General features: G+C 45.3%; 5 protein-coding genes across 8 annotated transcripts in view; 3 read left to right on the top strand and 2 right to left on the bottom strand.

The window, feature by feature from the left end:
* Positions 1–123: 123 nt before the first annotated feature.
* Positions 124–712, top strand: RPA3 (Replication protein A3). Its single transcript, XM_001355610.4, has 2 exons — positions 124–471; positions 538–712. The coding sequence occupies exons 1-2, from the start codon at positions 232–234 to the stop codon at positions 637–639; spliced, it is 342 nt and encodes a 113-aa protein (XP_001355646.2). The 5' UTR covers positions 124–231; the 3' UTR covers positions 640–712.
* Positions 713–845: 133 nt separating this feature from the next.
* On the bottom strand, positions 846–3952 carry LOC4815425 (ATP-binding cassette sub-family F member 1). The gene is made up of 3 exons (XM_001355611.4): positions 3806–3952; positions 2582–3730; positions 846–2491 (listed from the first exon to the last, which is right to left on the bottom strand). Exons 2-3 carry the CDS (start codon positions 3726–3728, stop codon positions 876–878), a joined length of 2763 nt encoding a protein of 920 aa, XP_001355647.2. The 5' UTR covers positions 3729–3730; positions 3806–3952; the 3' UTR covers positions 846–875.
* Positions 3953–4141: 189 nt separating this feature from the next.
* Positions 4142–8533, top strand: Met (Methoprene-tolerant). Its single transcript, XM_001355612.4, has 2 exons — positions 4142–6535; positions 6601–8533. Exons 1-2 carry the CDS (start codon positions 5177–5179, stop codon positions 7555–7557), a joined length of 2316 nt encoding a protein of 771 aa, XP_001355648.3. The 5' UTR covers positions 4142–5176; the 3' UTR covers positions 7558–8533.
* A 1694-nt stretch (positions 8534–10227) lies between these two features.
* The window catches only part of Ptp10D (Protein tyrosine phosphatase 10D), a 55456-nt gene continuing 43057 nt past the window's right edge, over positions 10228–22626 (top strand). For 2 of the 4 annotated variants that reach the window (XM_033384103.1, XM_033384102.1), the window contains exons 1-2: positions 10229–10752; positions 12585–13091. In XM_033384103.1, the coding sequence (XP_033239994.1) occupies positions 12876–13091 (216 nt within the window). In that variant the 5' untranslated portion in view covers positions 10229–10752; positions 12585–12875. Of the gene's footprint in view, positions 10753–12584; positions 13092–22626 lie in introns of all 4 variants that reach the window. The other 2 variants (XM_033384101.1, XM_033384104.1) reach the window with 2 other exon arrangements.
* Positions 17700–18283, bottom strand: LOC6902222 (uncharacterized). The gene is made up of 2 exons (XM_002133713.3): positions 18090–18283; positions 17700–18024 (listed from the first exon to the last, which is right to left on the bottom strand). Exons 1-2 carry the CDS (start codon positions 18120–18122, stop codon positions 17803–17805), a joined length of 255 nt encoding a protein of 84 aa, XP_002133749.1. The 5' UTR covers positions 18123–18283; the 3' UTR covers positions 17700–17802.

Below are 22626 nucleotides of genomic sequence, written 5' to 3'. Positions count from 1 at the left end.
TTCAGCTTTATTTAGCAAAATAACCACGGTATCTTTCACCTGAACTGTGCTGAAATTCTTCAAGATTCATAATTTTCATGGAGGGTATTCATATACACTTCATATATACTGGTCGACAATGGGCTAATCGTTCTGCGCTACCACCACTGGTCACACTGTTTGGCGGTCTTTCTTGTTGTCGCAGCAATTTTAGTTTGTTTGTAAAATAAATCAAAAAACCAATCAAACAAAATGATGCAACCCTTTGATCCACGCTCCATCATCAACGGCAGCATGATGAAACAGTTTGCCGGCCAGACCGTCAGCATTATGGTGCGCGTGGAGAGTGTCGCCGGGTCCACGCTGCTGGCCAATTCCACGGACAATCAAAAGCTGCGCATCAATCTGCCTACCGATCTGGATGCCGCCCAGGGTGCTTGGGTGGAGGTGATTGGAGTCCCCCATGGCGCTGATACCATACGCGCCAAGGAGGTGAGTCTCCCTTCCCGCTTGGACATGCTAATGGAACTTTCATGTGTCTCTTTTTTTCGTTTGCAGGTCATCGAATTCGGCGGAGAGGACATTGATTTCGATGCGGATGGCTACAACGGCGCTGCACATCTAATGAACAATGTCAAATCGTTCTACCGCAGCGGCTGATCAGAGTCCGCCCTATAATTAATGTATTTTTCTTTGAATAAAATATAAGCATTTTTTTTGGTTTGTCTCACAATTTGTTAATTGTATATTATATATGGTATAAAAAGGCTAACTAGCGGATAATCCATTTAACAATGCGACATAATCAACAGAGAGGCCATAGTCATGGCCGGGGACTAGGCTTGAGACATTCGTTTGGGGGTCGGAGAGGAGGGATGGTCGGGGGTTGGGGCCGCCTATTGCAGCACGGCTGCATTGGCCACCACACTGGGATTGTTGACGACCTCTCCGAGCGAATCAAGCACCTCCTTGCGGTAGTCATCGAACTCGCCATCGATTTCGTTGATGGTCTGATCCTCGATCACGTACAGAGTGCAGCCCGTTTCGCGTATAAGTCGCTCGTCGTGGGAGACTATAATCACGCCGCCCTCGTACTCATTGATGGCCTCGGCCAACGCGTCAATACTCTCAATGTCCAGATTGTTGGTGGGCTCATCCAGGATGAGGACATCGGGTGCACTGAGGCACAGCTCGGCGAGGGCCACACGTGCCTTCTGGCCTCCCGAAAGATCCTTCATCTTGATGGTGTGCGCGTGGCTCACCAAGCCAAAGGATCCCAGTGCCTTGCGCGCCTTCTCGTGTGGGAGATTGAAGAGTCGCTGCAGATATTCGGCAGCCGATTCCTCGGCCGTCAGATGCTCACCCGAATGCTGATCAAAGCGTCCCACATGCAGGCGATGGTTCTTCCGCTGCTCCCCCTGCTGGGGCTCCAGCTCGCCGAGCAGCAGCTTGAGGAACGTTGACTTGCCGACGCCGTTCGGGCCGACAATGGCCACACGGCTGGTCAGATCGATACCAAAGTCGGCCTTGATGAACAGCGGCTTGTGTCCGGCAAAGGCAAACGTAATATTGTGCACACCCAGAATGGGGGGCTGCAGCTGCGAGGGCTCCGGGAAACGGAACTTGACAATGTACTCCTTGGGGCGGGCGAGCAGCTCCTGGGGGCCCTCATCCTCGTCCTTTTGCTGCTTAGTTTTGTTCTTCTCCTGCTTGCGGGTGAGCGTCTCCTTTTGCTTCTTTTCGGCCGCCTTCTTCGACTGGCCGTGGGCCTTCAGCTCGCGCAAACGCTTCTCCTGCTTCTCGTACTCCTTGACCATCTCGCGACGCTTCTGCACGTACATCTTCTTGAACATGGAATAGTTGCCCTTGTAGTACTGCAGCTTCTTCTGGTCCAAGTGGATGATCTCGTTGCAGACATTGTCGAGGAAACTCTGGTCGTGGGAGACAATCAGCAGGGTCTTCTTCCAGCCCTGCAGATAGTTGTCCAGCCAGATGACGGCATTCAGATCCAAGTGATTTGTCGGCTCGTCCAGCATCAGCAGCGTGGGCTCCAGGTAGAGAGCCCTGGCCAGCGAGACACGCATCCGCCAGCCACCCGAGAACTTGTTTGTGGGACGATCCTGCATCTCCTTGCTAAACCCAAGACCTGCCAATATGCGGCGCGCCCTGGCCTCGGCGGAGTATGCGCCAATGGCCTTCAGCTCTGCAAAGATATCGTTCAGCTCCTCCTGGACGCTCATGTCGCCGTTGGCGAACTGTTTCTCCAGCTCTTCGCTTTTCTTGAGCGTCTGAGTGCGACGCGTATCGGCCTCCAGGATCGTCTCGATGGCCGTCTTGTCGGTGGCCACCACCTCCTGCTCGCAGAGCAGCACATCAATGTTGGGCGGTATGGCAAAGGCACGTGTGGCTATGTGACGCAGCAGCGTTGTCTTGCCATGTCCATTGGGGCCCACCAGGCCATAGCGGCGGCCATGGGCAATCAGTAGATTCGCATTCACAAACAGATCGTTGCCTGAGAGACAGACAGAGAGAGAGATAGAGAGAGAGAGAAATCAGCAATGGGATCACAATATCAATAGGAAACCTTCGAATGATGACTCACCCTTTGCTGAAATTGTGAAATTCTCAATTTTTATATCCACAGCATGCTCGAGGGCCGCCTGCTGGCCGGCAGTCTTTTGCACCTGCGACATGGTAAAGTTGTTATCCAGATCCGAGTGTCCGGCACCGCCTTTCTTGGTCATCAGCTCCATTTGGCGCTCGTATTCCTGCTGTTTCTTTTGTTTCTTCTTCTCCTTGTGCGTGAGCTTTTTCTCCTTGGCCTCCGAAGGCTCTTCGCTGGATTTGCGTGTGGCCTCCGCCTCCTCTTCCGACTCGTCCTGCACCTTGGTCTCAGGCTCTGGCTCCGGTTCGGGCTCCGCCTTAGTGACGGGTGGAGCCTCCACCACTTCGGGTTCCTTGAGAGAAACGGCAGCTATTTTTTCGCTGAGTATCTCAGCGACTTTCTCTTCTTTCACTTCTTTTTCGGGCTCATCCTCGAGCTTCTCTTCGTCCTCGCTGATGGACAATTTCTTCGGCTGCTTCTTGCTGGACTTTTTGGCTGCTGGTGGAGCCTCCTCCACCACATCCTCTAGATCATCCTCCTCGTCATCGCTCATGGCAAATTTGTTCTTTTGCTGTTGCTTTTTCTTGGACTTCTTGGCCGAGGGCTTGGCTATCATCTGAGGCGCCTCCTCCTCGTCATCGTCGTCCTCCTCCAGCTGAAGGTCGTGCTCCTCCTCATCGTCACTGAAGTCATCGGCAGCCTTCTTTTTGTTCTTTTTATTCTTCTTGCCCTGTGGCTGCTTTTTGGCCGGGGCCTTGGCGACAGGAGCCGCCGCATCCTCGTCATCGTCCTCATCATCATTGGCCAATGGCGGAGGAGCACCCTTCACTGGCTTCTCATCCTCATCGCTCCAGTCGTCGTTCTTCTTGCCCTTCTTACCCTTCTTTGCACCCTTCTTCGGCTGCTGCTGCTGGCGGCTCTGATTGGAGGAGGCCACACTTTCCAGATCCTCGGCATCCCTGTTGTTGCCGCCGCTCGCCTTGGAAGGCAGCTGGTCCTCGTCGCTGGAGTCGCCACCGCCACGTTTACCCTTCTTGCCACCTTTCTTGTTAGGCTGCTTTTTCTCGTGGACGACCACTTTCTCGGGCTGCTGCTCGTCGTCGTCATCGAAGCGCTCCTTCTTCTTTCCCTTGGCCTTAGACATATCTGTGGGAATGTGGTTGGCTGGCTTAGTCTCGTAACAAGGATTGAATAAACGAAAGGGATCACTATTACGCTTACTTTAGGAAATCCAAAGCTTCGTTGATGTTTCAGAGATTTCACGTGCACAGCTGGCAGTATGGAGGCCTTATCGATAAAATATACTGTCTAACCCTCAGAAATATACCGTCTGATTTTAAAAATATATCGTAAATATACTGACTCAAGAATTCAAGTTTTATATTCCTCGATTTGTATATTCCGTGGAATTTTACTAGCTAAATAAAACATTTAGCCATGCCCACATCATTTTATACGATTGATGAATCAATTTTCTACTTGATTGGCTTAATTTAAATAATTGCTTTTGTTGCATTTCTATATACCGTTGAAAATGAAATTTAATATACCGATTACCGATACCGATTAAGGCAGTGCAGTTTCGCAAAACATATCGCATGTCATCGATCGATATATCGATACGCAACCACAAATGTCGTCGTGCGCTACATAATTGTTTAATAAACAATTAATCACTTAATATAAACAAAACTAGTGCGAATAGTGGTATATGTGTGATGTAAAAATAAATGCAGCTCAAATTGCCATACGAGAGAGACAGCGAGAGCACAGCAAAGCAGCACTTACCTCACTCACCTACGACGATCCGCAACAACAAAAACAACAAACATAATATTAACAGCAAAAGCAACAACAACAATAACAAAAAAACAACGTAAATTTGCAACGCAATCAGAAATACAACAAAAACTAGAAAAAAACTAACAAATAAATAAATTAAAAATAACAACAACAATACGAAAAAAGCGGAAAAATACGGAAAAAGAATAATTCTCAGCTGAGGCAAATAAACAGTAATAAAAAAAAACCCAAAAAAAGAGAAAACATATGTACAACGTTGCGTGAGAGAGTGACTTTTGATGGTGTGCGCGCGCGACAGTGCGAGCGAGCGAGAGCGAGAGAGGGTCGTAGGCAAAGGTGGTTAGCCATAACAAAAACAACAACAAGAACAACAGCAGCAGCAACAACATCACGACAGCATAAGCGAGACCTTGAAAACTTTAAAGAAAAGCAAAAATATATATATGTATGTATATATGTATATTTATATCAAATATTAAAAACTAATAGAAGAGCAAACATCGTGAGAGGGAGAGAGAGAGCCAGCCAGCAGCAGCACTAGCATCAGCAGTACCAGTGGAAGTAGGGAGTGCGAGTGCGAGTGAGAGAACACTCCCCATCCTGTTATGGAGAGTGACGATTTCCATTTTCCGCAAGGCGCCAATTAGCGAAGGGGAACGGGTAACGGGTAACGGTGGAAAACCATAAGAACGTTTCAATCAAAAGCAAGGCAAAAACAATTTACCCCCACACACACACATACACACCACCACCACCAGAACACACACACATAAACTAGTAACGTGCGCAATGGCCGCAGCAGAGACAGCAACAGCCGCTGCCGCCGTAGACGTCGCAGCAGCTGCCGTGGGCTCCGGCTCAGGAGCGGCGGCGGCTGCCTCGGAGGCAGCCAATGGCCGAGAGGCCCGAAATCTGGCCGAAAAGCAGCGCCGGGACAAGCTCAATGCCAGCATCCAGGAGCTGGCCACCATGGTGCCACATGCAGCCGAATCCTCGCGCCGCCTGGACAAGACGGCCGTCCTGCGCTTCGCCGCCCACGGCCTCCGGCTGCAGTATGTGTTCGGCAAGTCGGCCACACGGCGTCGGAGGATACTCTGCCTGAAGGGTGTGTCGTCGCAGGAGTCGAGCGGCGGCAGTCCAGCGGCGGCCGGCACACAGAATCCCAGTCTCCATCTGACGGACACACTGATGCAGCTGCTCGACAGCTGCTTCATTACCATCACCTGCAATGGCCAGATCGTGCTGGTCTCCTCCAGCGTGGAGCAGCTGCTGGGCCACTGCCAGTCGGATCTGTATGGGCAGAATCTGCTGCAGATCACGCATCCGGATGACCAGGCCCTGCTCCGACAGCAGCTCATTCCACGCGACATCGAGACGCTGTTCTATCAACAGCGCCAGACGACGCATTCGCAGAAACGACAGCCGCAGCAGCAGCACCGCTCGACGTCCACATCGGTCTCCGTTTCGGACAGCGATGTGGAGGAGGATGCCGACGAGGAGGCGGACCCGGAGAACGAGGATATGCCAGCGGATGACCAAGACGACTGCGAAGAGCTCTACCCGCGTCGCAGCCCCAGCCCCCGTACCATTGCCCATCTGGCGGCCATCGACGAGAGGCTACGCTCGGACCGGCGCTGCTTCACCATTCGTGTGGCGCGCGCCTCCACCCGCGCCGAGGCGACCCGCCAGTACGAGCTGGTGAAGATCGACGGCTGCTTTCGGCGCAGCGACTCCTCGCTGACGGGCGGGGCGGCCGCCAATTATCCAATTGTCTCGCAGCTGATCCGAAGGTCGCGCAACAACAATATGCTGGCAGCGGCCGCAGCAGCAGCGGCGGCAGCGGCCGAGGCGACGGCAGCAGCAGCAGCGGCGGCCATCACCGGTTGCCTGCCCCAGCACGATGCCATTGCCCAGGCGGCACTGCATGGCATCAGTGGCAACGACATCGTCCTGGTGGCCATGGCCCGTGTGCTGCGCGAGGATCGGGTCCGGGCAGAGTCGCCCGAGTGCGAGGACTTCGGCTCCAGTCTGCTCTACCGCCAGCCGGAACCGTACCAGCTGGAGTATCGGACGCGGCACCTCATCGACGGCAGCATCATTGACTGTGATCAAAGGATTGGCCTGGTGGCGGGCTACATGAAGGATGAGGTAATGTGCCACCCCACCAAACCCCCCTAAAATCCCACCAAACCAGCCACTCTTTTGTTTTGCAGGTGCGAAATCTCAGTCCCTTCTGCTTCATGCATCTGGACGATGTCCGCTGGGTGATTGTGGCTCTGCGGCAGATGTACGACTGCAACAGCGACTACGGCGAGAGCTGCTACCGTCTGCTGTCGCGCAATGGCCGCTTCATCTACCTGCATACGAAGGGATTTCTGGAGATCGATCGCGGCAGCAACAAGGTGCACTCATTCCTGTGCGTCAATACGTTGCTGGACGAGGAGGCCGGACGGCAGAAGGTGCAGGAGATGAAGAACAAGTTCTCGACCATCATCAAGGCGGACGTGCCGACACAGAGCAGCAGTCCGGATCTGCCCGCCTCCCAGGCGCCCCAACAGCTGGAACGGATTGTCCTGTACCTCATTGAGAATCTGCAAAAGAGCGTGGAGTCCGAGTCCGGGGGTGGGCAGCCGATGGATACCAGCATGCTGGACGACGGCTATAGCTCACCGGCCTCCTCGTCGGCCACCATGCTCACCCTGGAGGAGATGGCCCCATCGCCCACACAGTCCCAGTCGCAGAACCAGTTGGCCCTGGTGCCGCCAGCACCCAGTTCTGTAAAGAATTCCATCTCGAAGTCGGTGAGTGTGGTCAATGTGACGGCTGCCCGCAAGTTTCTCTATCAGCGGGAGCAGCAGGAGCAGCTGCAGCGGGAGCAATCCGCCACTGGGGTCATCCGACAGCTGAGCAGCTGTTTAAGCGAGACGGAAACCAGCTCGATGCTCTCACCCGCCAGCAGTGTCAGCGGTGATATACCGGATACCCCCGATCCCAATAGTAATACTCCGCCTCCTCCCCACCTCCATCTGCAATCGCATACCCATCCTCAGAACCAGTCCCAGTCCCAGTCCCAGTCCGCTGTTCAGGCGAGGCCCAGTGTGCTACACAAGTCACCGGCCACGCCCACAACCACTCAGCTGAGGGCGGCATTGACGAGTGCGCTGCAATGACCAGACGGATGAGGTGGTGGAGGAGCAAGACGCAGGAGGAAAAGGCGACGGTGGCGGCCAAGGAAGATCCATGTCCAGTGTTGTGAAATGCTTGTTTGCCTTCCAAGTGAAAAGAAAAACTTTGTTAGCATCGTTATGTAATAAATAGAATAGTGTATATATGTATGCATGAATGTGTGAGTGTGTGTGTGTGTGTGCGTCCAGTGTTCGGGTCCACAAACTCGCTCCCTCCCCTCCACCACCCAATATCTACTCATTAACAGTTAGAACATCGATTTGATGCCAATCGATCCGAGCCTATCGCTATCGCATCAATCACACCACCCAAACACCCACCCACCCACACACAGCCCAGTGCAGTGCAGTCCAGTCATCCATCCGTTTCACTCTAACCCACGTCCGAAGCCTGGCTTCAGAGAGATGTCAAAGCAATACTCATCCGAACACTGAGAGAGTGAGAGATAGAGAGAGCGAGAGCGAACAGGTGTTGATGGTGTGCGGGGGGGGATGGAGAGCGATCAGCCAGTGGGGCAGAGAGAGAAAGATATAGAGGAGTACAGTGAAACATCCCTGTTAAGGGACAATCTGCCATGGAAGCCATACAAAAAGCAGGAGGGAAGGCGCGTTACAAACAAATGGTCGAAATCTATATGCCGGAGCCATAGAGAATTTCACTAGTATGCATATCTCTCTCAAAATTTGAGTCTTGTTTTCAAGTTCATTATCTCGAAAATTGGGCAACATTGTATGCTTAAAAAGCAAAATAATCAATTTATTTGTAATTTCGAATGTTCCGATCAAATGTTGCGTTAGTGAAATTGAGACCAAGGCTGATTTTCGTACTCCCCCCTCTCCCATCCGCCCTTCCCCCTCCATCCATTATCAAAGCCTTTGCCATTGTCCTTGAGGCAGAGAGAGAGTGTTCTTATCAGATATGGGCTGTTTTTTCGTTTGTTTGTTTTGTTTTTGTTTTTTTTTTTTGGAAGAGTTTAGTTGGTGAATGTGTGGGGTGGGGGAAGGGAGGGAGGGGGATTGTCACGGCCACGTTTATTGTTTTTATTTGATTTTGTGCGTGTGTTTTTTTTTTATAGCGAAATTCAATGTTTATAGTTATTCTTATATAATACCTTGCATCCATAACTTTTACTAAATATTTTTTTGCGTAGCTCAATTTATTTGTTTAATCATTTTTTTGATTACTTCTATTTTAGAGCGTTTCGTTTTGTCTAGTGCGTAATTGTAATGTTCATTGAAAATGCGAATCGTACGATCCCTTGGGTACGGAACGGAGTTGTGCTCTTTAAACACTTTTCGGTTTCAAAAAAACATTCTTTTATTTTAATATTAATTTTGTTCTTGTTTTTTTTTTATTTGGTTGCGCTGTCGTAATTGGTTTTGTCGAAATAATTGTAAAACGTATCGGAACGGTGAAAATCGATGTAATATTATTCTGTAATGTCGTTTTTGTTTAGGAACTTTGCTAAATTCTAGCAATTAAAGCATAGCCTGTAATTAACAATAATTATTCATAATTACCATAAACAACAGTTCACACAAATGAGTGTGTGTTAATAAACAATAAATTATAAATATATGCGACTTTTTACTCTTTTTTTTCGTTTTCAATTTGAATTATCTCAAAGCCCGCCACGAAACATCGGAGTGTATCGATACCAGCCGTCGAGAAAGCAACTCTGAGCGGGGTGAGCTTGCGCAGTTGATTGATGCGTGTGTCTGAAGAGCACAACTATTCCACACATGAAAACTGAGTTGGCGCGCTGGCAACCATTTGAAATTTAAAGTCGAACGGGCTTTCAGTTCTTTTCTCCGTATCAAAGTTGCAAACCAAATTAGCTTTATTGCCAGAATAGAGTTCGATTCACTGGCAGCACCACTGTTCGCGCAATAGGTTACACACAAATACAGCTGTTTCCTCATGCCATAATCCTATGAAAACGTTATAGACCTTTGCTTTTAAAACCAAGACCCGGCGCGCCAATAAACATGTATTGTTATCTTTTTTCAAACAAATATCGATCAGCCAATCAACACACATGGTAGAATAATAAAAGGTACGGAACAACACGCTCTTTAACAACGCTGATTTAATATAAGCTATAATAGAACAACATGAAAATTATTTTTATTTTGATGTTACATATTTCACAGCAACAAAAAGGAACGAAAAGTATAGAAAACAAAACAAGACATATTAAATAAGACGTGAAATACAGGCAATACACCACCTTGTATTATATCATCATGGAAAGCACCAATATCATCCCGACAACATAAACATCATGCTATTCGAACCTCATCGTAGATCTGATATGCCATAAACGCTTTCAGCATGTTTAAAAATGGGTGAGCTCATATTTGAAACGCAAAAATAAGTAAAAACGCTCTCTTTGGTCAGTGGAAAGGTATAAACAACAGGCGAAAACAGCGAAGGGAAATTTCATGGCTCGTACGAACCTTACCTCACCGTGCTTGATCAAGAATATGCTATGAGAACGGACTTTCTGTTTGCTGCATGGTATGTTAGGCAGAAGGGGTCGATTTTACCTTGCATGCGTTGCACTTTCTGAACCGTTTTCCCTGTTGTCCATACCCCATTTTTCACCAGAAATTTCCCATTGGGGAAATTTTATAAACTTCCTTCCATGGTATGTTATGAAAAAGGGTGGATTTTACCTAGCTCGCGTTGCATTTTCTGGGCCGTCTTGCCTGCTGTCCATACCCTCTTTTCCACAACAAGTTCCCAGCAGGCGGATTTGAATGAAACGGCCTTGCAGCCCCCCAAATGTGAACATGAATGAACGGGCCGCGGACATGGAAGCACAGAAATAGTGTCGAATTTTTTCTAAATTTCTGCTGTTACCGCCGTTGTCGTCGTCGTCGTCCCGTCCGTCCGCTCGCCGACTCTGACGCTGTTTATGCCAGTGTATGTGTGCGCGCGCGTTGCGTCTGTGTGTGTTCGTGTTGGTACGTTTTTTTGTTGTTGTTTTCTTCTTCGTCTTCAACGGTTTACCACAGAAATGTTTTGAACGCGAAAATGTACAAAAAATTTTGTTCAACTAATATTGGTGTGTGTGTTTGTTGAATCCCAAGATGTCGCGAGAGGGTTAAGACAACCTGGTTTTTTGGCCCGTTAATACATGAATCATTTGTTGTTGTTGTTGCGCATTGGAAAATGTAAGAAACGAAACGAAACGCTGAATTAAGCTTAAAGTAAAAGCAGAAATTGAGAGTTGTTTTCTTTTTTTTTTGTTGGTTCAGACTGGTATGTGTGTGTGCGGTCTACAGTGCGTCGCAGCAGCGGCAACAACAAAAACAGAAGTAGCGACACCTACGCAACCCGGCGGCAGTCGTTTTTTGGCATGCCGTTGCTTTCTCTCGCGCCCACCCTCGCCCTGCCCCCCTCTCACACTGCCATTTGCCCAGCATCCATCCTCATCCTCCTCCGCCTGCACACCTTCTCCTCACCCACAACCAGCGTGTTTTTAGCAATTGTCTTTTCCTCTCTTTTTCTCTGTGTTCCATTAGTTGTGTGTGTGTGTGTGTGCGTGCGTGTGTGTGTGCTTGAATTTGAATGAAAATTTCTCCACTTCCTGTGTCTTGTGCTTGTTTTTGTTGTTTTTTGGTAATTGAAGAAATGCCGAAAGCACAGTCCATGAACTTTTTATGAATGATAAATAATCCATAATAATGCAGAAACTTGTCTGTCTCCTCCGGTTCTGTCTGTCCCACATTCAGGTGGAGGAACAGCGGCACAAAAGAGATGAGTCGGGAGATACCCTTTGCAGATCTCGTCGGAAGCCTATAGGGATTTAGGAAGGGTTCCATTGAAGTTCCATAGTTTTAGTAGGTTTTTAGTTCCTGTAGATGCCATTCCTCTTGGAATAAACATTATACCTGGTGCAGAGCGAGAGAGCACACAACTAAAACTTGTTTTACTTTTTTATTTTAATGAGCTTTTGTAGGTAGATTTTTGTTTTTGTTTTTTTACTGCACTTCATAGCTGTACAATGCTTGCCAGCTCACCCTCTCCATCTGTCTCTCTTTGTGGCTCCCCGCTAGAGATCCCAAAGATCAATCAGTGCCGTAATCAATGCAATCTTCCATCTCTGGCAATCCATCTCAAGCTGCTCTCTATCCCTCGCTATCTCTCTCTCTCTCTCTGTGTGTCGGCTCTCAGCAGAAAACTTAAGTTGAAGGTCTTTTTGGTGTTGTTTTTTTTTTAGCATGGCGACAACAACCACAAAAAAAACCTAAACACGACCCTAGGCCACACTTCACAAAACGAAGGAAAGGAAAAGACCTGATTTTGAGGCAAACCGAAGACGAAGATACCCTGCTCAGATCAGACGATTTAGGTCAAATGCAAAAAGGAGTATTTAATGGTTATAAATCAACTAATTGCGGTCTTAAGTGTGGGCGCTTAGGATGCCAACAGAAACGTTCATTTTTTGCATACAAAAAACAAGTCTTTTGATTGTTTTGCTCTTTACAAAAATTACTTCTTGAGTGATCCCCAAGCTGTGGCTCCAAATCATGTGACCCTCTTTGGGCCTGCAAAGTGTATACCCTTGCAAAACTGGTTTTTGCTTTTAGTGTTTTAATTATTTGTTTATTTTATTTATACTTGTGTGGTTCCTTTTTTTGCATTTTGCATTTAAATATTTCATAAAAGCAAAGCTTTCGCTGACGTCAGCCAAAGACTGAAGGTGTTTCTGGGCGAGGGGCGGCGGTGGCTGTAGGATGGTGCGTGCACTTCAATTAACGACTATGTATTTCTGTGTGCAAAAAGGGGGTGGAGGGCATTCTACACACACGCACAAGCAAAAACACAGAGAGAGAGAGAGGGAGAGAGATCTGATCGTAAGGCGAAAGCTTGGCAACCGTAACCAAAGCAAACCAAAGCTCAGCTTGAAAACTGTTGTTTTTTCTTCTCTCTTTTGCTCTCGCGAGCGCGTGAGAGCGACTCTCCCTGTACCATTACCTCATTGGAAGTCTCTCTTTTGCAGACAGCCCCCCGAAAAAGCCATCGAATTTCAAACCAAACCAAAAAATCAACTAAAAACGAAAGAAATTCCTTAAATGATGCATTTAATAAAAGTAAAAACTAAACTCGTGCTGAAAATGCCAAAAATTGAAAGAAACTAAGAAACGAAACAATTCAGAGTGTAAACAAAAGCAACAGCAACAACAAACAGCTACCAGCTACCGAGAGAGCGAGAGAGAGAGAGAGAGAGCCACACACAGAAGAGAAGCGACAGACAGCAGCAACAACAAAAAGCCAAAACGACGGCCACAAAATGTTGTACCAGCTAAGCAAAGCAACAACTAGAATTCGACTCAAAAGGCAAAAAACAACACAAAAACAACAACAGCAGCAGCAGCAGCAACAGCAGAAACACCAACGTGCAACAACAGCAGCAGCGGCAGCAGCAACAACAACAACAACCAGAAAAGCCGTTGAACAACATTTATGGCTATGGAGTTTAGCATTTCTGGCAGCATTTATCATTCAGGTAAGACATACCATACGATTGCAGAAGAGAGCGAGAGAATTCTTCAACAAATCTACAGATATTATCCGCACTGCAGGGGGGAGGGGGGGGCTAAAAGTCAATCAGAAAAGATAGCATAAGTCTTAAGATTTTTGTAAAAAGCACTATTGTTTTTTCTGGGTTTTGGAAAAGTTATAAAGAAAAAACTAGTGCCCCTCATTTCTTGGTTTTTTCAGATCTACAGAGTCTTCAGTCATATAATTTATATACAAAACCACACAAAAATCCACCATCCATCCATCAATGTTATACCTATTCTCTCAAAGAAGTTCAGAAGTTGGAAGACCTGAAATGCAAAAAAATTGAAACCTCATATTTTCTTCGTATTTTTCAAAATTTTCTTCCATGAAAATATATTTATTTCTCTGTTTCATTATTATGATGGAGAGCGTATTCAGTATTGTATAGAAATATAGCCAAACAAAATGATTCCAAAATTTGTAGGCACCGACTTCAATTTTTGTTCTTATCTTGTTTAAAAATGGTTGAAATGGCAATATAAAAGTAAAGTTTCATAAACAAAAGACAAAATAAGATATAAAAGAACTATTCCTGCGGATCACCTTTTTTGTTTGTGGTTTTTATTGAACGGATATTGAAAGAACGACATATCCGAAATATAAAAAAAAAAACAAGGTAAATTCTACAGCATTATTCGATGAATGTTTGGTGGCCCATTCGCTTATGGGAACTTTGAACAGCACTCAACATTCGATGAATGTTCCATCGAATTGTCTATCTGTTAAAGTCTATCTTATTTCTTTTGTTTATTCAAAAAATTGCAGCCTAAGATGCATCCCAAATTCCAGTTAATAGTTATAGCCAGAACAGCCAAAGGTTTCCGAGCTATGAAAACTAGATATTGGTTCTGGACAAACCACTCTCATTCTCAATCTTCTTTGAGATCTTCTTTGAAATCCGCGATTGTCAAACTTGTTTTCTATGGATTTGCATATCACATAAATACATTTATTTAATTAACTTTCAAATTTTTCAAGAAACAGTGTTTTTACGACAAAAACAAAACAAAAAGGGAAACGGAAAGACAACATTGTATGAAGACAACAGTTATCTATGGGAGTGGAGTGGAGTGGTGTATGATTGTCCCTGTCTCTCCTTCGCTCTCACAGCCTCCTCCTCTGCCGCTGCCGCTGCCACTGCCGCTGCTGGCAGTCGGTGTGCGTCTCTCTGTGTCACTGTTTCCCATGTTAATTAAATTCAATTATTTCGCATCGTGTTTTTGGTTTCTCTCCGCTCCGCTCCGCTCTCGCACACACCCGCATATCCGCATGCAAAGCTTTTGCGTTGGCCTTGAAGACAGAGAGAGTGAGAGATAGAGAGAGAGACATTAATCAGCATTCTTGCATTCTCTCACACTCGTCTAAAGCAGCGCAAGAAGAGAAAGGCGGGAGGGAGAGAAAGAAGACTGTTAAATGGCTTGGAAATCCATTGGATCCTGCAGAATTTGGAATAGAAAGGGTATTTTTGAAATCGTAGGCTTAGAAATGCCACAGAGACACAAAGAAGAAAGAAAATCTCTATGGCAGAGAGATGGAGTGGAGTCCCAATTAGTGACAAGGATTCCATGGACTCAATATTCAGTTTCTACGATATATGGAACATTTTGGTCTGCATTTACGGCAGGGGTGGAACTGCCATGGAACTGCCATGATTGAGGGTTTTACGGAAATACGAACTGTTTGTAGATCCTCTACATACTCGATATCTATCGGCTATACCCAAATGTCGTGTAAAAATCGTGTATTTCTTATTTGAGTTTCGATTGGAATATTATTTTGTTTTTGCACTCCTCTCTAATTGATTTTCCATTTTCCACTTTTATTGGCCAACGTTTGAAGATCATGTCTAAGCCCCAAAAGGTGTTCCCCTATTTTCGGTAAATAAATAGAGAATACTACCCCGAGACGTGACTTTTCCGAGTACACATTTTTCCCTCCAACTAAATCATTTTTTTGCATGTGACTTTATGCCGGAATATTTGAGAGAAATAAACAAAAAACAACTCAAGCAAAAGCAGAAAAAAAAACAATAATGCTAGAACGTTGGAATGGCGTTTGAGTGGAATCCCTTCTTGTCGATCGAACTTTCAATTGAAATCGAATCCAAAAAGCAACAGGTTTCTGTTACAAAAAAAAAAGGGAGTGGGGTGCCCAGCCTACACCCCCCCTACCCACCCCTACCCGCCCCCCCGGTGTCCCGTTACGCGTCAACGAATTTGTCAACAAAAATGTGAATCTTTGGAGCCAAGCCCTGACCAACAGACGACCGGATCTCACATTCGATTGATGTAAAAATACCAGAGTAATAGGGGGAGCAGGGGAGGGGGTCCCCCTTTGTAGACAATAAAAAATAGTTAACCCCCCCGAAACGTGCAAAACGAGCAACCGATTGGGGAATGGAATGTAATTTCTTGATGCATTTTCCTCGATACAGCACGAAAAATCAATTGGAAAGTTAAGTGGATAATTCTATAGATGATATTTCCAACAGAAATCAAGCAGCGAATATATACTCGATTCTAGAGAATCCGAAAAAGACCCACACAAGATGATTTAGTAAATATTTTTGATATATACTCGACTGTACTCTGAAACTGAATAGAAATCCAGAAAAGACTCCCATACCAAGCAGATGGATGCCGCCACACCCCACGCCCCACGCCCCACACCTCTCGTAAATGAAGCGCAAAACGAGGCTTAAAGAAAAACAATTATCATGGCAGCAAGGTCGAGCGGAGGGAGGGGGGAGGGGCCAATGCTGGGGCAATTAAATGCAGGGGCACAAATCCGCAGATGCCAGTTGCCGCAGTTGCAGATAAGACAGCACACCGCACCGCACCCATTCGGTGGCACGTGGCACAACCGTAGCTAAAAACTCTGATGAAACGAAGGAGAAGGGGAAGGGAACCAAAGAATGAATGAAGAGAAGAGAAGGATAACAGAATTAGTGTTCGAAAAACACTCAAATGCAACCCTGAAAAAGTGTAGAATAAAAACCTCTTGTGGAATGTCTAATTCAATCATTATGTGAATCAATAATTCATATTTGAGTGGAGTGAATGAGTCATCTCAAGGAATGCGTGAATCAAAAGTGAATGGCACTCGAAAGCGACCTTTCGAAGGAGTTCTTGAGAAGTTCTGTCAAAAAAAATGCCCAAGAAATGGGAACCAAATATCGAATCCCATAGAAATCCCACATCCCCCTCCCATGAACTCGCAAACGCCAGATCTGTGCGGAAAATTCTCTAAAAATAGTATCTCCCGACAGCGAATTTGTTGATGCTCCACGCACTCTCCTCCTCTCCATCAAAAACATCAAACGGCAACAAGATGCTGCCAGCAAATACCGGAAATGCGGAGAGCAAAAAGAAAAACAGAAAAAACATTTTCTGGTTTGATTGGTGGAAAACTCCTGTAGAAAGCAACGCTGCAGTGCCATAAACACGATCGGTTATCTGTTATCGGTTATCGGAAGCAAAATCAACTCTGAAGAGGAGAGGGAGGGAAACACAGGTTCGGTTCGGCGAAAGGAAGAAACGAAATGCCTCTCTTCCGTGAGGCGTCGTTTCCTTCTCCTGTGAGGGTGACTTTTTCTGTCCTCCAAATAATATACTCCACTCGCAGACATTCGGTTGCGTGTCTGTGTCTGTGTGTGTGTCATTAATATTTAGTTTACTGCTGTAGTAGCCATGAATCATAACGAATAATGAACGAATACTCCCACTTCTCCCTTCTGGGTGGGTTGGTTTATGCCCCAGAAGGGAAAACTACAATATGAATTATAGTACGTGAGGGGTGGTGGCACCATTGCAGCACTTCCTTCTCCTTCTCCTTGTACTCCTTCTCTTTGCCCTGCATTATGAAAGTCATCATTTTTATATGGCCAAAGTTTTCGGGGGGGGGGAATAACACGAAATGTCTGTTTACTAATTACTTGAACCCCACACAGAGGTCACGATTCTATACGACATTCAATGGCAGGACAGGCGCCATCCACACGGTGGCCGATGTTGCAATATTTCTACCAAAAGTCAAAGTATTTTTCAATGAATATTCGAATATTTCTAAACGGGCTGACAAAAGGTTATGCCACAAAGAAAATACCAAAAAATTATACCAAAAAATTGTATAAAGATACGGGAAAACCGTTATCCAATGCTAAAAGAAAGCCACAATGATACAATAAAAAATACCAGAAATTGCAGAATGATATTACAAGTAATAACCGAAAAAAAAGCATTAGTACCATGAAAATACCAAAAAATATTAGAAAGATACAAGAAAATCGTAAAGAAAACCACAATAATACAACAAATAATACCCGAAATTTCAGAATGACATAAGTAATAACCGAAAAATACTAGCATTAATACCATGAAAAATACCAGAAATAATATTTATGCATTTCCGCGTGAATCCCTAAAAAAATGGAAACCAACTCCCGCCCCATTAGCAGAGGAGCGCTGCCGCATGACGCGCTATACGCATCATCGAAATCGTTTGCTATTGAAACGAAATTACAAGAAATAACGAAAATAACACCACAAAAAACAATCCTTTTTTAAGCTTTATTTCCAAAGAATGTTACAAAAAGACTAATCATTTGTTCAAGCATCAGGTGGATGTGCCAGGTGGATGTCCCATTCGCCGCACTAGGAAAAATAGACATTGCGAAAGGCTCGTGTTTCCGAGGTTCGCGCTGGCTGGATACGGGGACCCCGTACGGGTGCCTCAGGACCGGGTGGACGATTCAATCGTTCTGCGTCATGTTCCGCCTTCTGGCCCTGGGACGAGGGGCGCGGTTCGGGTGTGCGGTAGAACTCCGTGTGCCTCTGATGCGGATACCGCTCGCAGGTGCGGATGTTCAGGCCGCTCTGCAAGGAACAAACGACCGGAGAAACGTATAAATAGTTTCAATTTCGAATATATTCACACTCACCGGAAAATATTGCACTCGTGAGTTGTTGGGCATTTTTCTTTGTAGATGGAAACTTTTTTCACTTTTTTTTGTACCGAAAATATTTAGCAAAGATTTTGTATGTTTTGGAATTTTTTGCTCAAAATTTACTAAAAGCTTAACTGAGATTTTTAATTTTGATCTGTATCTTTTAACGTATTTTTACGAACTAACATTTTTCAACGAGAAATGACAAAAAGGTTACGAAATGTGAGAGATTTTCGGGGGCATACTTTCTGTGAAATTTTAGTTTCCCAAAAACTAGCATAGAATCGATTCCATCCACTGATTTCTGCTTGTATATCTCTGGTATTTTATGGGAGTTTCGAAATGCAAATGCAACAAAAACAGAGACGAAGGGCAGATGCACTCGGAAAAAGGGAGGCAGAAAGGGTGAAGGGTGCCCCTGCCCCTGCCCCAGACTTTGGTTTCGGTTTGTGTTGTTTTTGTGTCTAATTGAAATTTATTGACTGCGCGTCGTAAATTGTTTTAGCCCCGCGGTGCGACGGCGGGAGCCCCCAGCTCCCAGGGAATGTGTGTGCAGTGCATGCTGCATGCCCCCCCCCACACACACACACACTCCTCGAAAAGGGCGGGTGGGCGCACCAGGAAGTCGCTGGAACTCTTCCAAACAGATGAGAAATTCTTACAATGTTGTTCCAGGCTTTTAAATCAGTTGAATGGATGGGGTCTTTTGTTTGAAAGAAGGAAGGAAAGAATATTGCGAAATTGAAGAGGATTGGATAGCAATATCATAACTAAAAAATACTAGAAAATACCAAACAAAAATACCAAAAAATATTAGACATACGTGAAAAGTTGCTTAAGACTTACCACTGACACAATCCATAAAATAATAGAATAAATACTACATATGTATATAAAGGGCCAGAAAAATACTAGACATGAAGGTTTTTACGCGGGACCCAATAGCAATCCATACAAATTGTAGAAAAAATACTGCAAATATAAAGATTTTTGCGAGCGGAATTGTAAATCGACTCAAGCAGCCGAGAGGCGCTGCCGCATGACGTCTCAAGAAACGCGGAACATCAGAAGCAGCCGAAAATCATGATTGTACGAGTCTTTAGAGTTCTAGAGATCCCATAGAAACCCACTTGAATGATAAAAGTCGCAAAGACAGGAAACAGAATCTCTCACCCTTCTTGACGAATTTCGGAAACCCATCAATGAATCAATACAAGAGACGGACGGACGGGCGGACGGGATGACCAATGTCATTGGCCTTGAAAAAGAAATGATATTAGGGGATGTGGTGCATAGACGTTAGACCGCTCCATAGATCGTAATTTCTGGGTTCTCGCTCGAATAGAGAAGGGTGTGAATTCATTTGTCGATTTAATTATTAGTTTTGTGCTGGGAAACGAAACGAAACGAAATGTTGTTTCTATTTTCCGGCAAATGCGTAGCGAGCGTGAGGGTGGATATGGTGGAAAAGTGTCCCATTCATCTATCCATCCATCCATCCATCCATCCCCTGAACCCACACAACAGGCACCACGCACCCCGCACCACGCATTTCCATTGACCTTGGGTATACGATTGCAGTCGGAATGCGGAAACCTCAAAAGCAAAACGTTCAACTCAATCGAATCCAAGTGCCGGGGGTTGGTCCTCGGAATACGAAAGGAAGTTAATCCACTCCAGACGGTCCATCAATTTAATTAGCGACCGAATGGAGTCTTGTCCAAAGATGACACAAGGAGCGATACGGAATAGAGTGATGGCCCAAGGAGTGGGAGAAGAAAAAGAGCGGAATAAACCTGCCAGAGATCGATCTACTTATGGATTTCTCTTTTATAATCGGAGCACAGATCAATATATTCCAAACATTCTACTATTCCTCATCATATCAAATGTTTTCATGAATAGTTTTTGATGTACTTTCTTATATTTCAAGCAAAAACCAAGGAAACTCCAACTAAATCGTGTCTAACCATCGATTAAGTATGGGATTTTTGGAATAATTCAATGCAAATCTGGGGTCCTTTAACAGAGTAGCCCCAGCAGATCTCATGACCATCTCTAGACAGGGCCCCGAAATATTTGTTTGAGAATTCCCAAGCCCGCGTTGAACGTAAAACGATCGATTCAACTACTTCCCACAAAGATTTCTTTCGACAATTGTGCATAAAGAAGTGAAAGCCAAGCGAAATGATGACTCTTTGAAGTGGTATCCAAAACGATGTGAGAATCCTCGAAAAGAAGAAGAAGAAGAGAGGATGAGGCGTATTTCTAACCCAATCAGCCTGTAGCACTGGTCCCCTGCAGCTCTCGTGGACTCCTGTAATTGAGGCGCCACGGCTCAGAACACCCTGCCAAAGGATGCCGTGCCACGTGTGGCACAAGCATCTAACTAGACGCTAAATAACGTTTAGCATGGAAATGGCAACATTTTCTGCACAGCCACCTAGTGCCCCCTGTGCCTCCTCCATGGCTTAAACTGTTTGCATAAACATTTTCCACATTCTTTTCCTCCTTCTTTTTGTCCATCTCTTTATCCTTCTCTGGCTCCCCGTTCGGAGTACGTCTCCATGGGATGGGGCTGGGACTGGCGGCGGAGTCTACGTGCTAAAGTGCACTGCGTGGGAGAGTCAACTCTCGTCTCGACTGTAAATTGAATTTGCTGCAAGTTATGTATGTAGACAGTGAGAGGGATTGCATCCCCTAATCCCCATCGGGGGCTTTAGCAGTCGACTAGGTACCTAAACGTTGCAATAAGCTTATGACGCCGGCTCCTCTCTGCCACATACAGAAATACTGAAATGAAATGTGGTGCTGGCAGTGCTCGCCGGACTTTATGGAACTGCAGTTTGCCAATAAAATTATCAAAAGATATGGAATAAGTCATTCTGTTGCCATTCAATTGCACATTTGCCCAAAAAGGATGGTCTAATAGCCTCGACACGTGTGTGTGTGTGTGTGTGTGTGCGCCCAGCTCCTGGAAAAGTATTTTATGGCCTTTTTATGGTCTTTTTTCTCGTATACATAAAAGTCCGCTACGATGGGAGTACAATGAAGTGTTTAATGCACTGGAAAAGCTCTAGAAAGAATACCATAAAATACTAGATAAATACCAGATAAAACAACAAAAATACTATACTTATTTTCATCAAAAAATACCACAACATCAGCCATGGTCTTAAAACATAGCCAGAAAAAGAAGTTTAAAACAAAATATACCAGAAATAGTACCAATACAAATTCTAGAAAATACCAGAGAAATACTAGACATAGGAGTACGAGCCGCGTGGGTAATACCATAAAAAATACCTCTACAAAATTGGGTACCATTGAAAAATAGAATGAAAATAATAAAATACTAGAAATATGCCAAGAAAAATTATACAAAATACTGTATGCTGGAAATAATAATTTAAAACCAGTTAAAAGCTGGGAAATAACATAAATAATATTTCAAAATATTAAAATAATTCCGTCAATATACTGAAAAAAAAAATAGCAGAAAATCCTAGATTCTCAGATCGTAGATAATTTATATACCGAAGATACCGGAAGAATACTGGCCATCCGTTCAACCGACAGAGGGACGCTGGCGCATGTCGCGGGACACGTGATCTTTCAATAATAGATATAGAAAATACTATAAAAAATTAAATAACACAAAGAACAGAGTATGAAATGAGACGATGAAATTTCCAAGGGAACATACCTGGATATTTGCCCCATCCCATGGGAAAAAGGAAGGGAAAACGCATGCAATGTCCTGCTTTTATTAGTGTATAAAGAAATCAAAGCAGATTTCTATTGCCTTGCCCGCTACGATGGTGGATTGCGTTTTTAACACTTTTTTGGCACGCATTTTCCCCTGGGCGGAGGGCGGGGGTTTTCCCAAGGGTGGAATAACCCGACGGAGGAAGGAGAGGGCCATCCTTTTGAGGGTGGATGATGGTTCCGATCGGGGCTGGCCCTGGCCTTTTATTATATATCGATTGGCATTCGATTGGCCCCTGGCATGGCCTGTCAGCACGAGAGTCCATGCCCGTTTTTCCATCCCCCTTTTAGGGGAACCCCGAAAGATCGAAAGACAAAGCAGAACAACCCAAAAGGAAACAAACATATCCGAAGTCTCGAAAACATCTGTTGAAAAATAAGGCTGGAAATATGGAATCGTAAGGGCAAACCATATGGGACTTCCCCCGATGTCAAGCCCTCTCTAATTTCTGTGGGCAAATATCCCTTGCTGACAAAAGGTGGCATCTCCATGGCAGGTTTATGCTAATTTATTTATGCATATTATATTCAACGAAAATCCCATTGCTATCCATCTGGTGCTGGCCTGGTGCTCCGCCACCACCAGCGGAAACAATTGAGATATATTTCCTATGCTCTAGTTTTGGCTTTTGTATTTCTCTGTTTCTCTCTTTGCTGGGGGTTAAATGTTCTACAACAAATGACATTAACAATGCTTAGAGCAATTACACACAGACAGAGTGGAGGGTGGCTGTGCCTCTGGAGGGGATTACGTATAATGAGG

Source organism: Drosophila pseudoobscura, chromosome X (assembly GCF_009870125.1).
Source record: "Drosophila pseudoobscura strain MV-25-SWS-2005 chromosome X, UCI_Dpse_MV25, whole genome shotgun sequence".
Taxonomy (NCBI): domain Eukaryota; kingdom Metazoa; phylum Arthropoda; class Insecta; order Diptera; family Drosophilidae; genus Drosophila; species Drosophila pseudoobscura.
The sequence above is the reverse complement of the archived record's forward strand: the minus strand, read 5'-3'. Positions and strand labels throughout refer to the sequence as shown.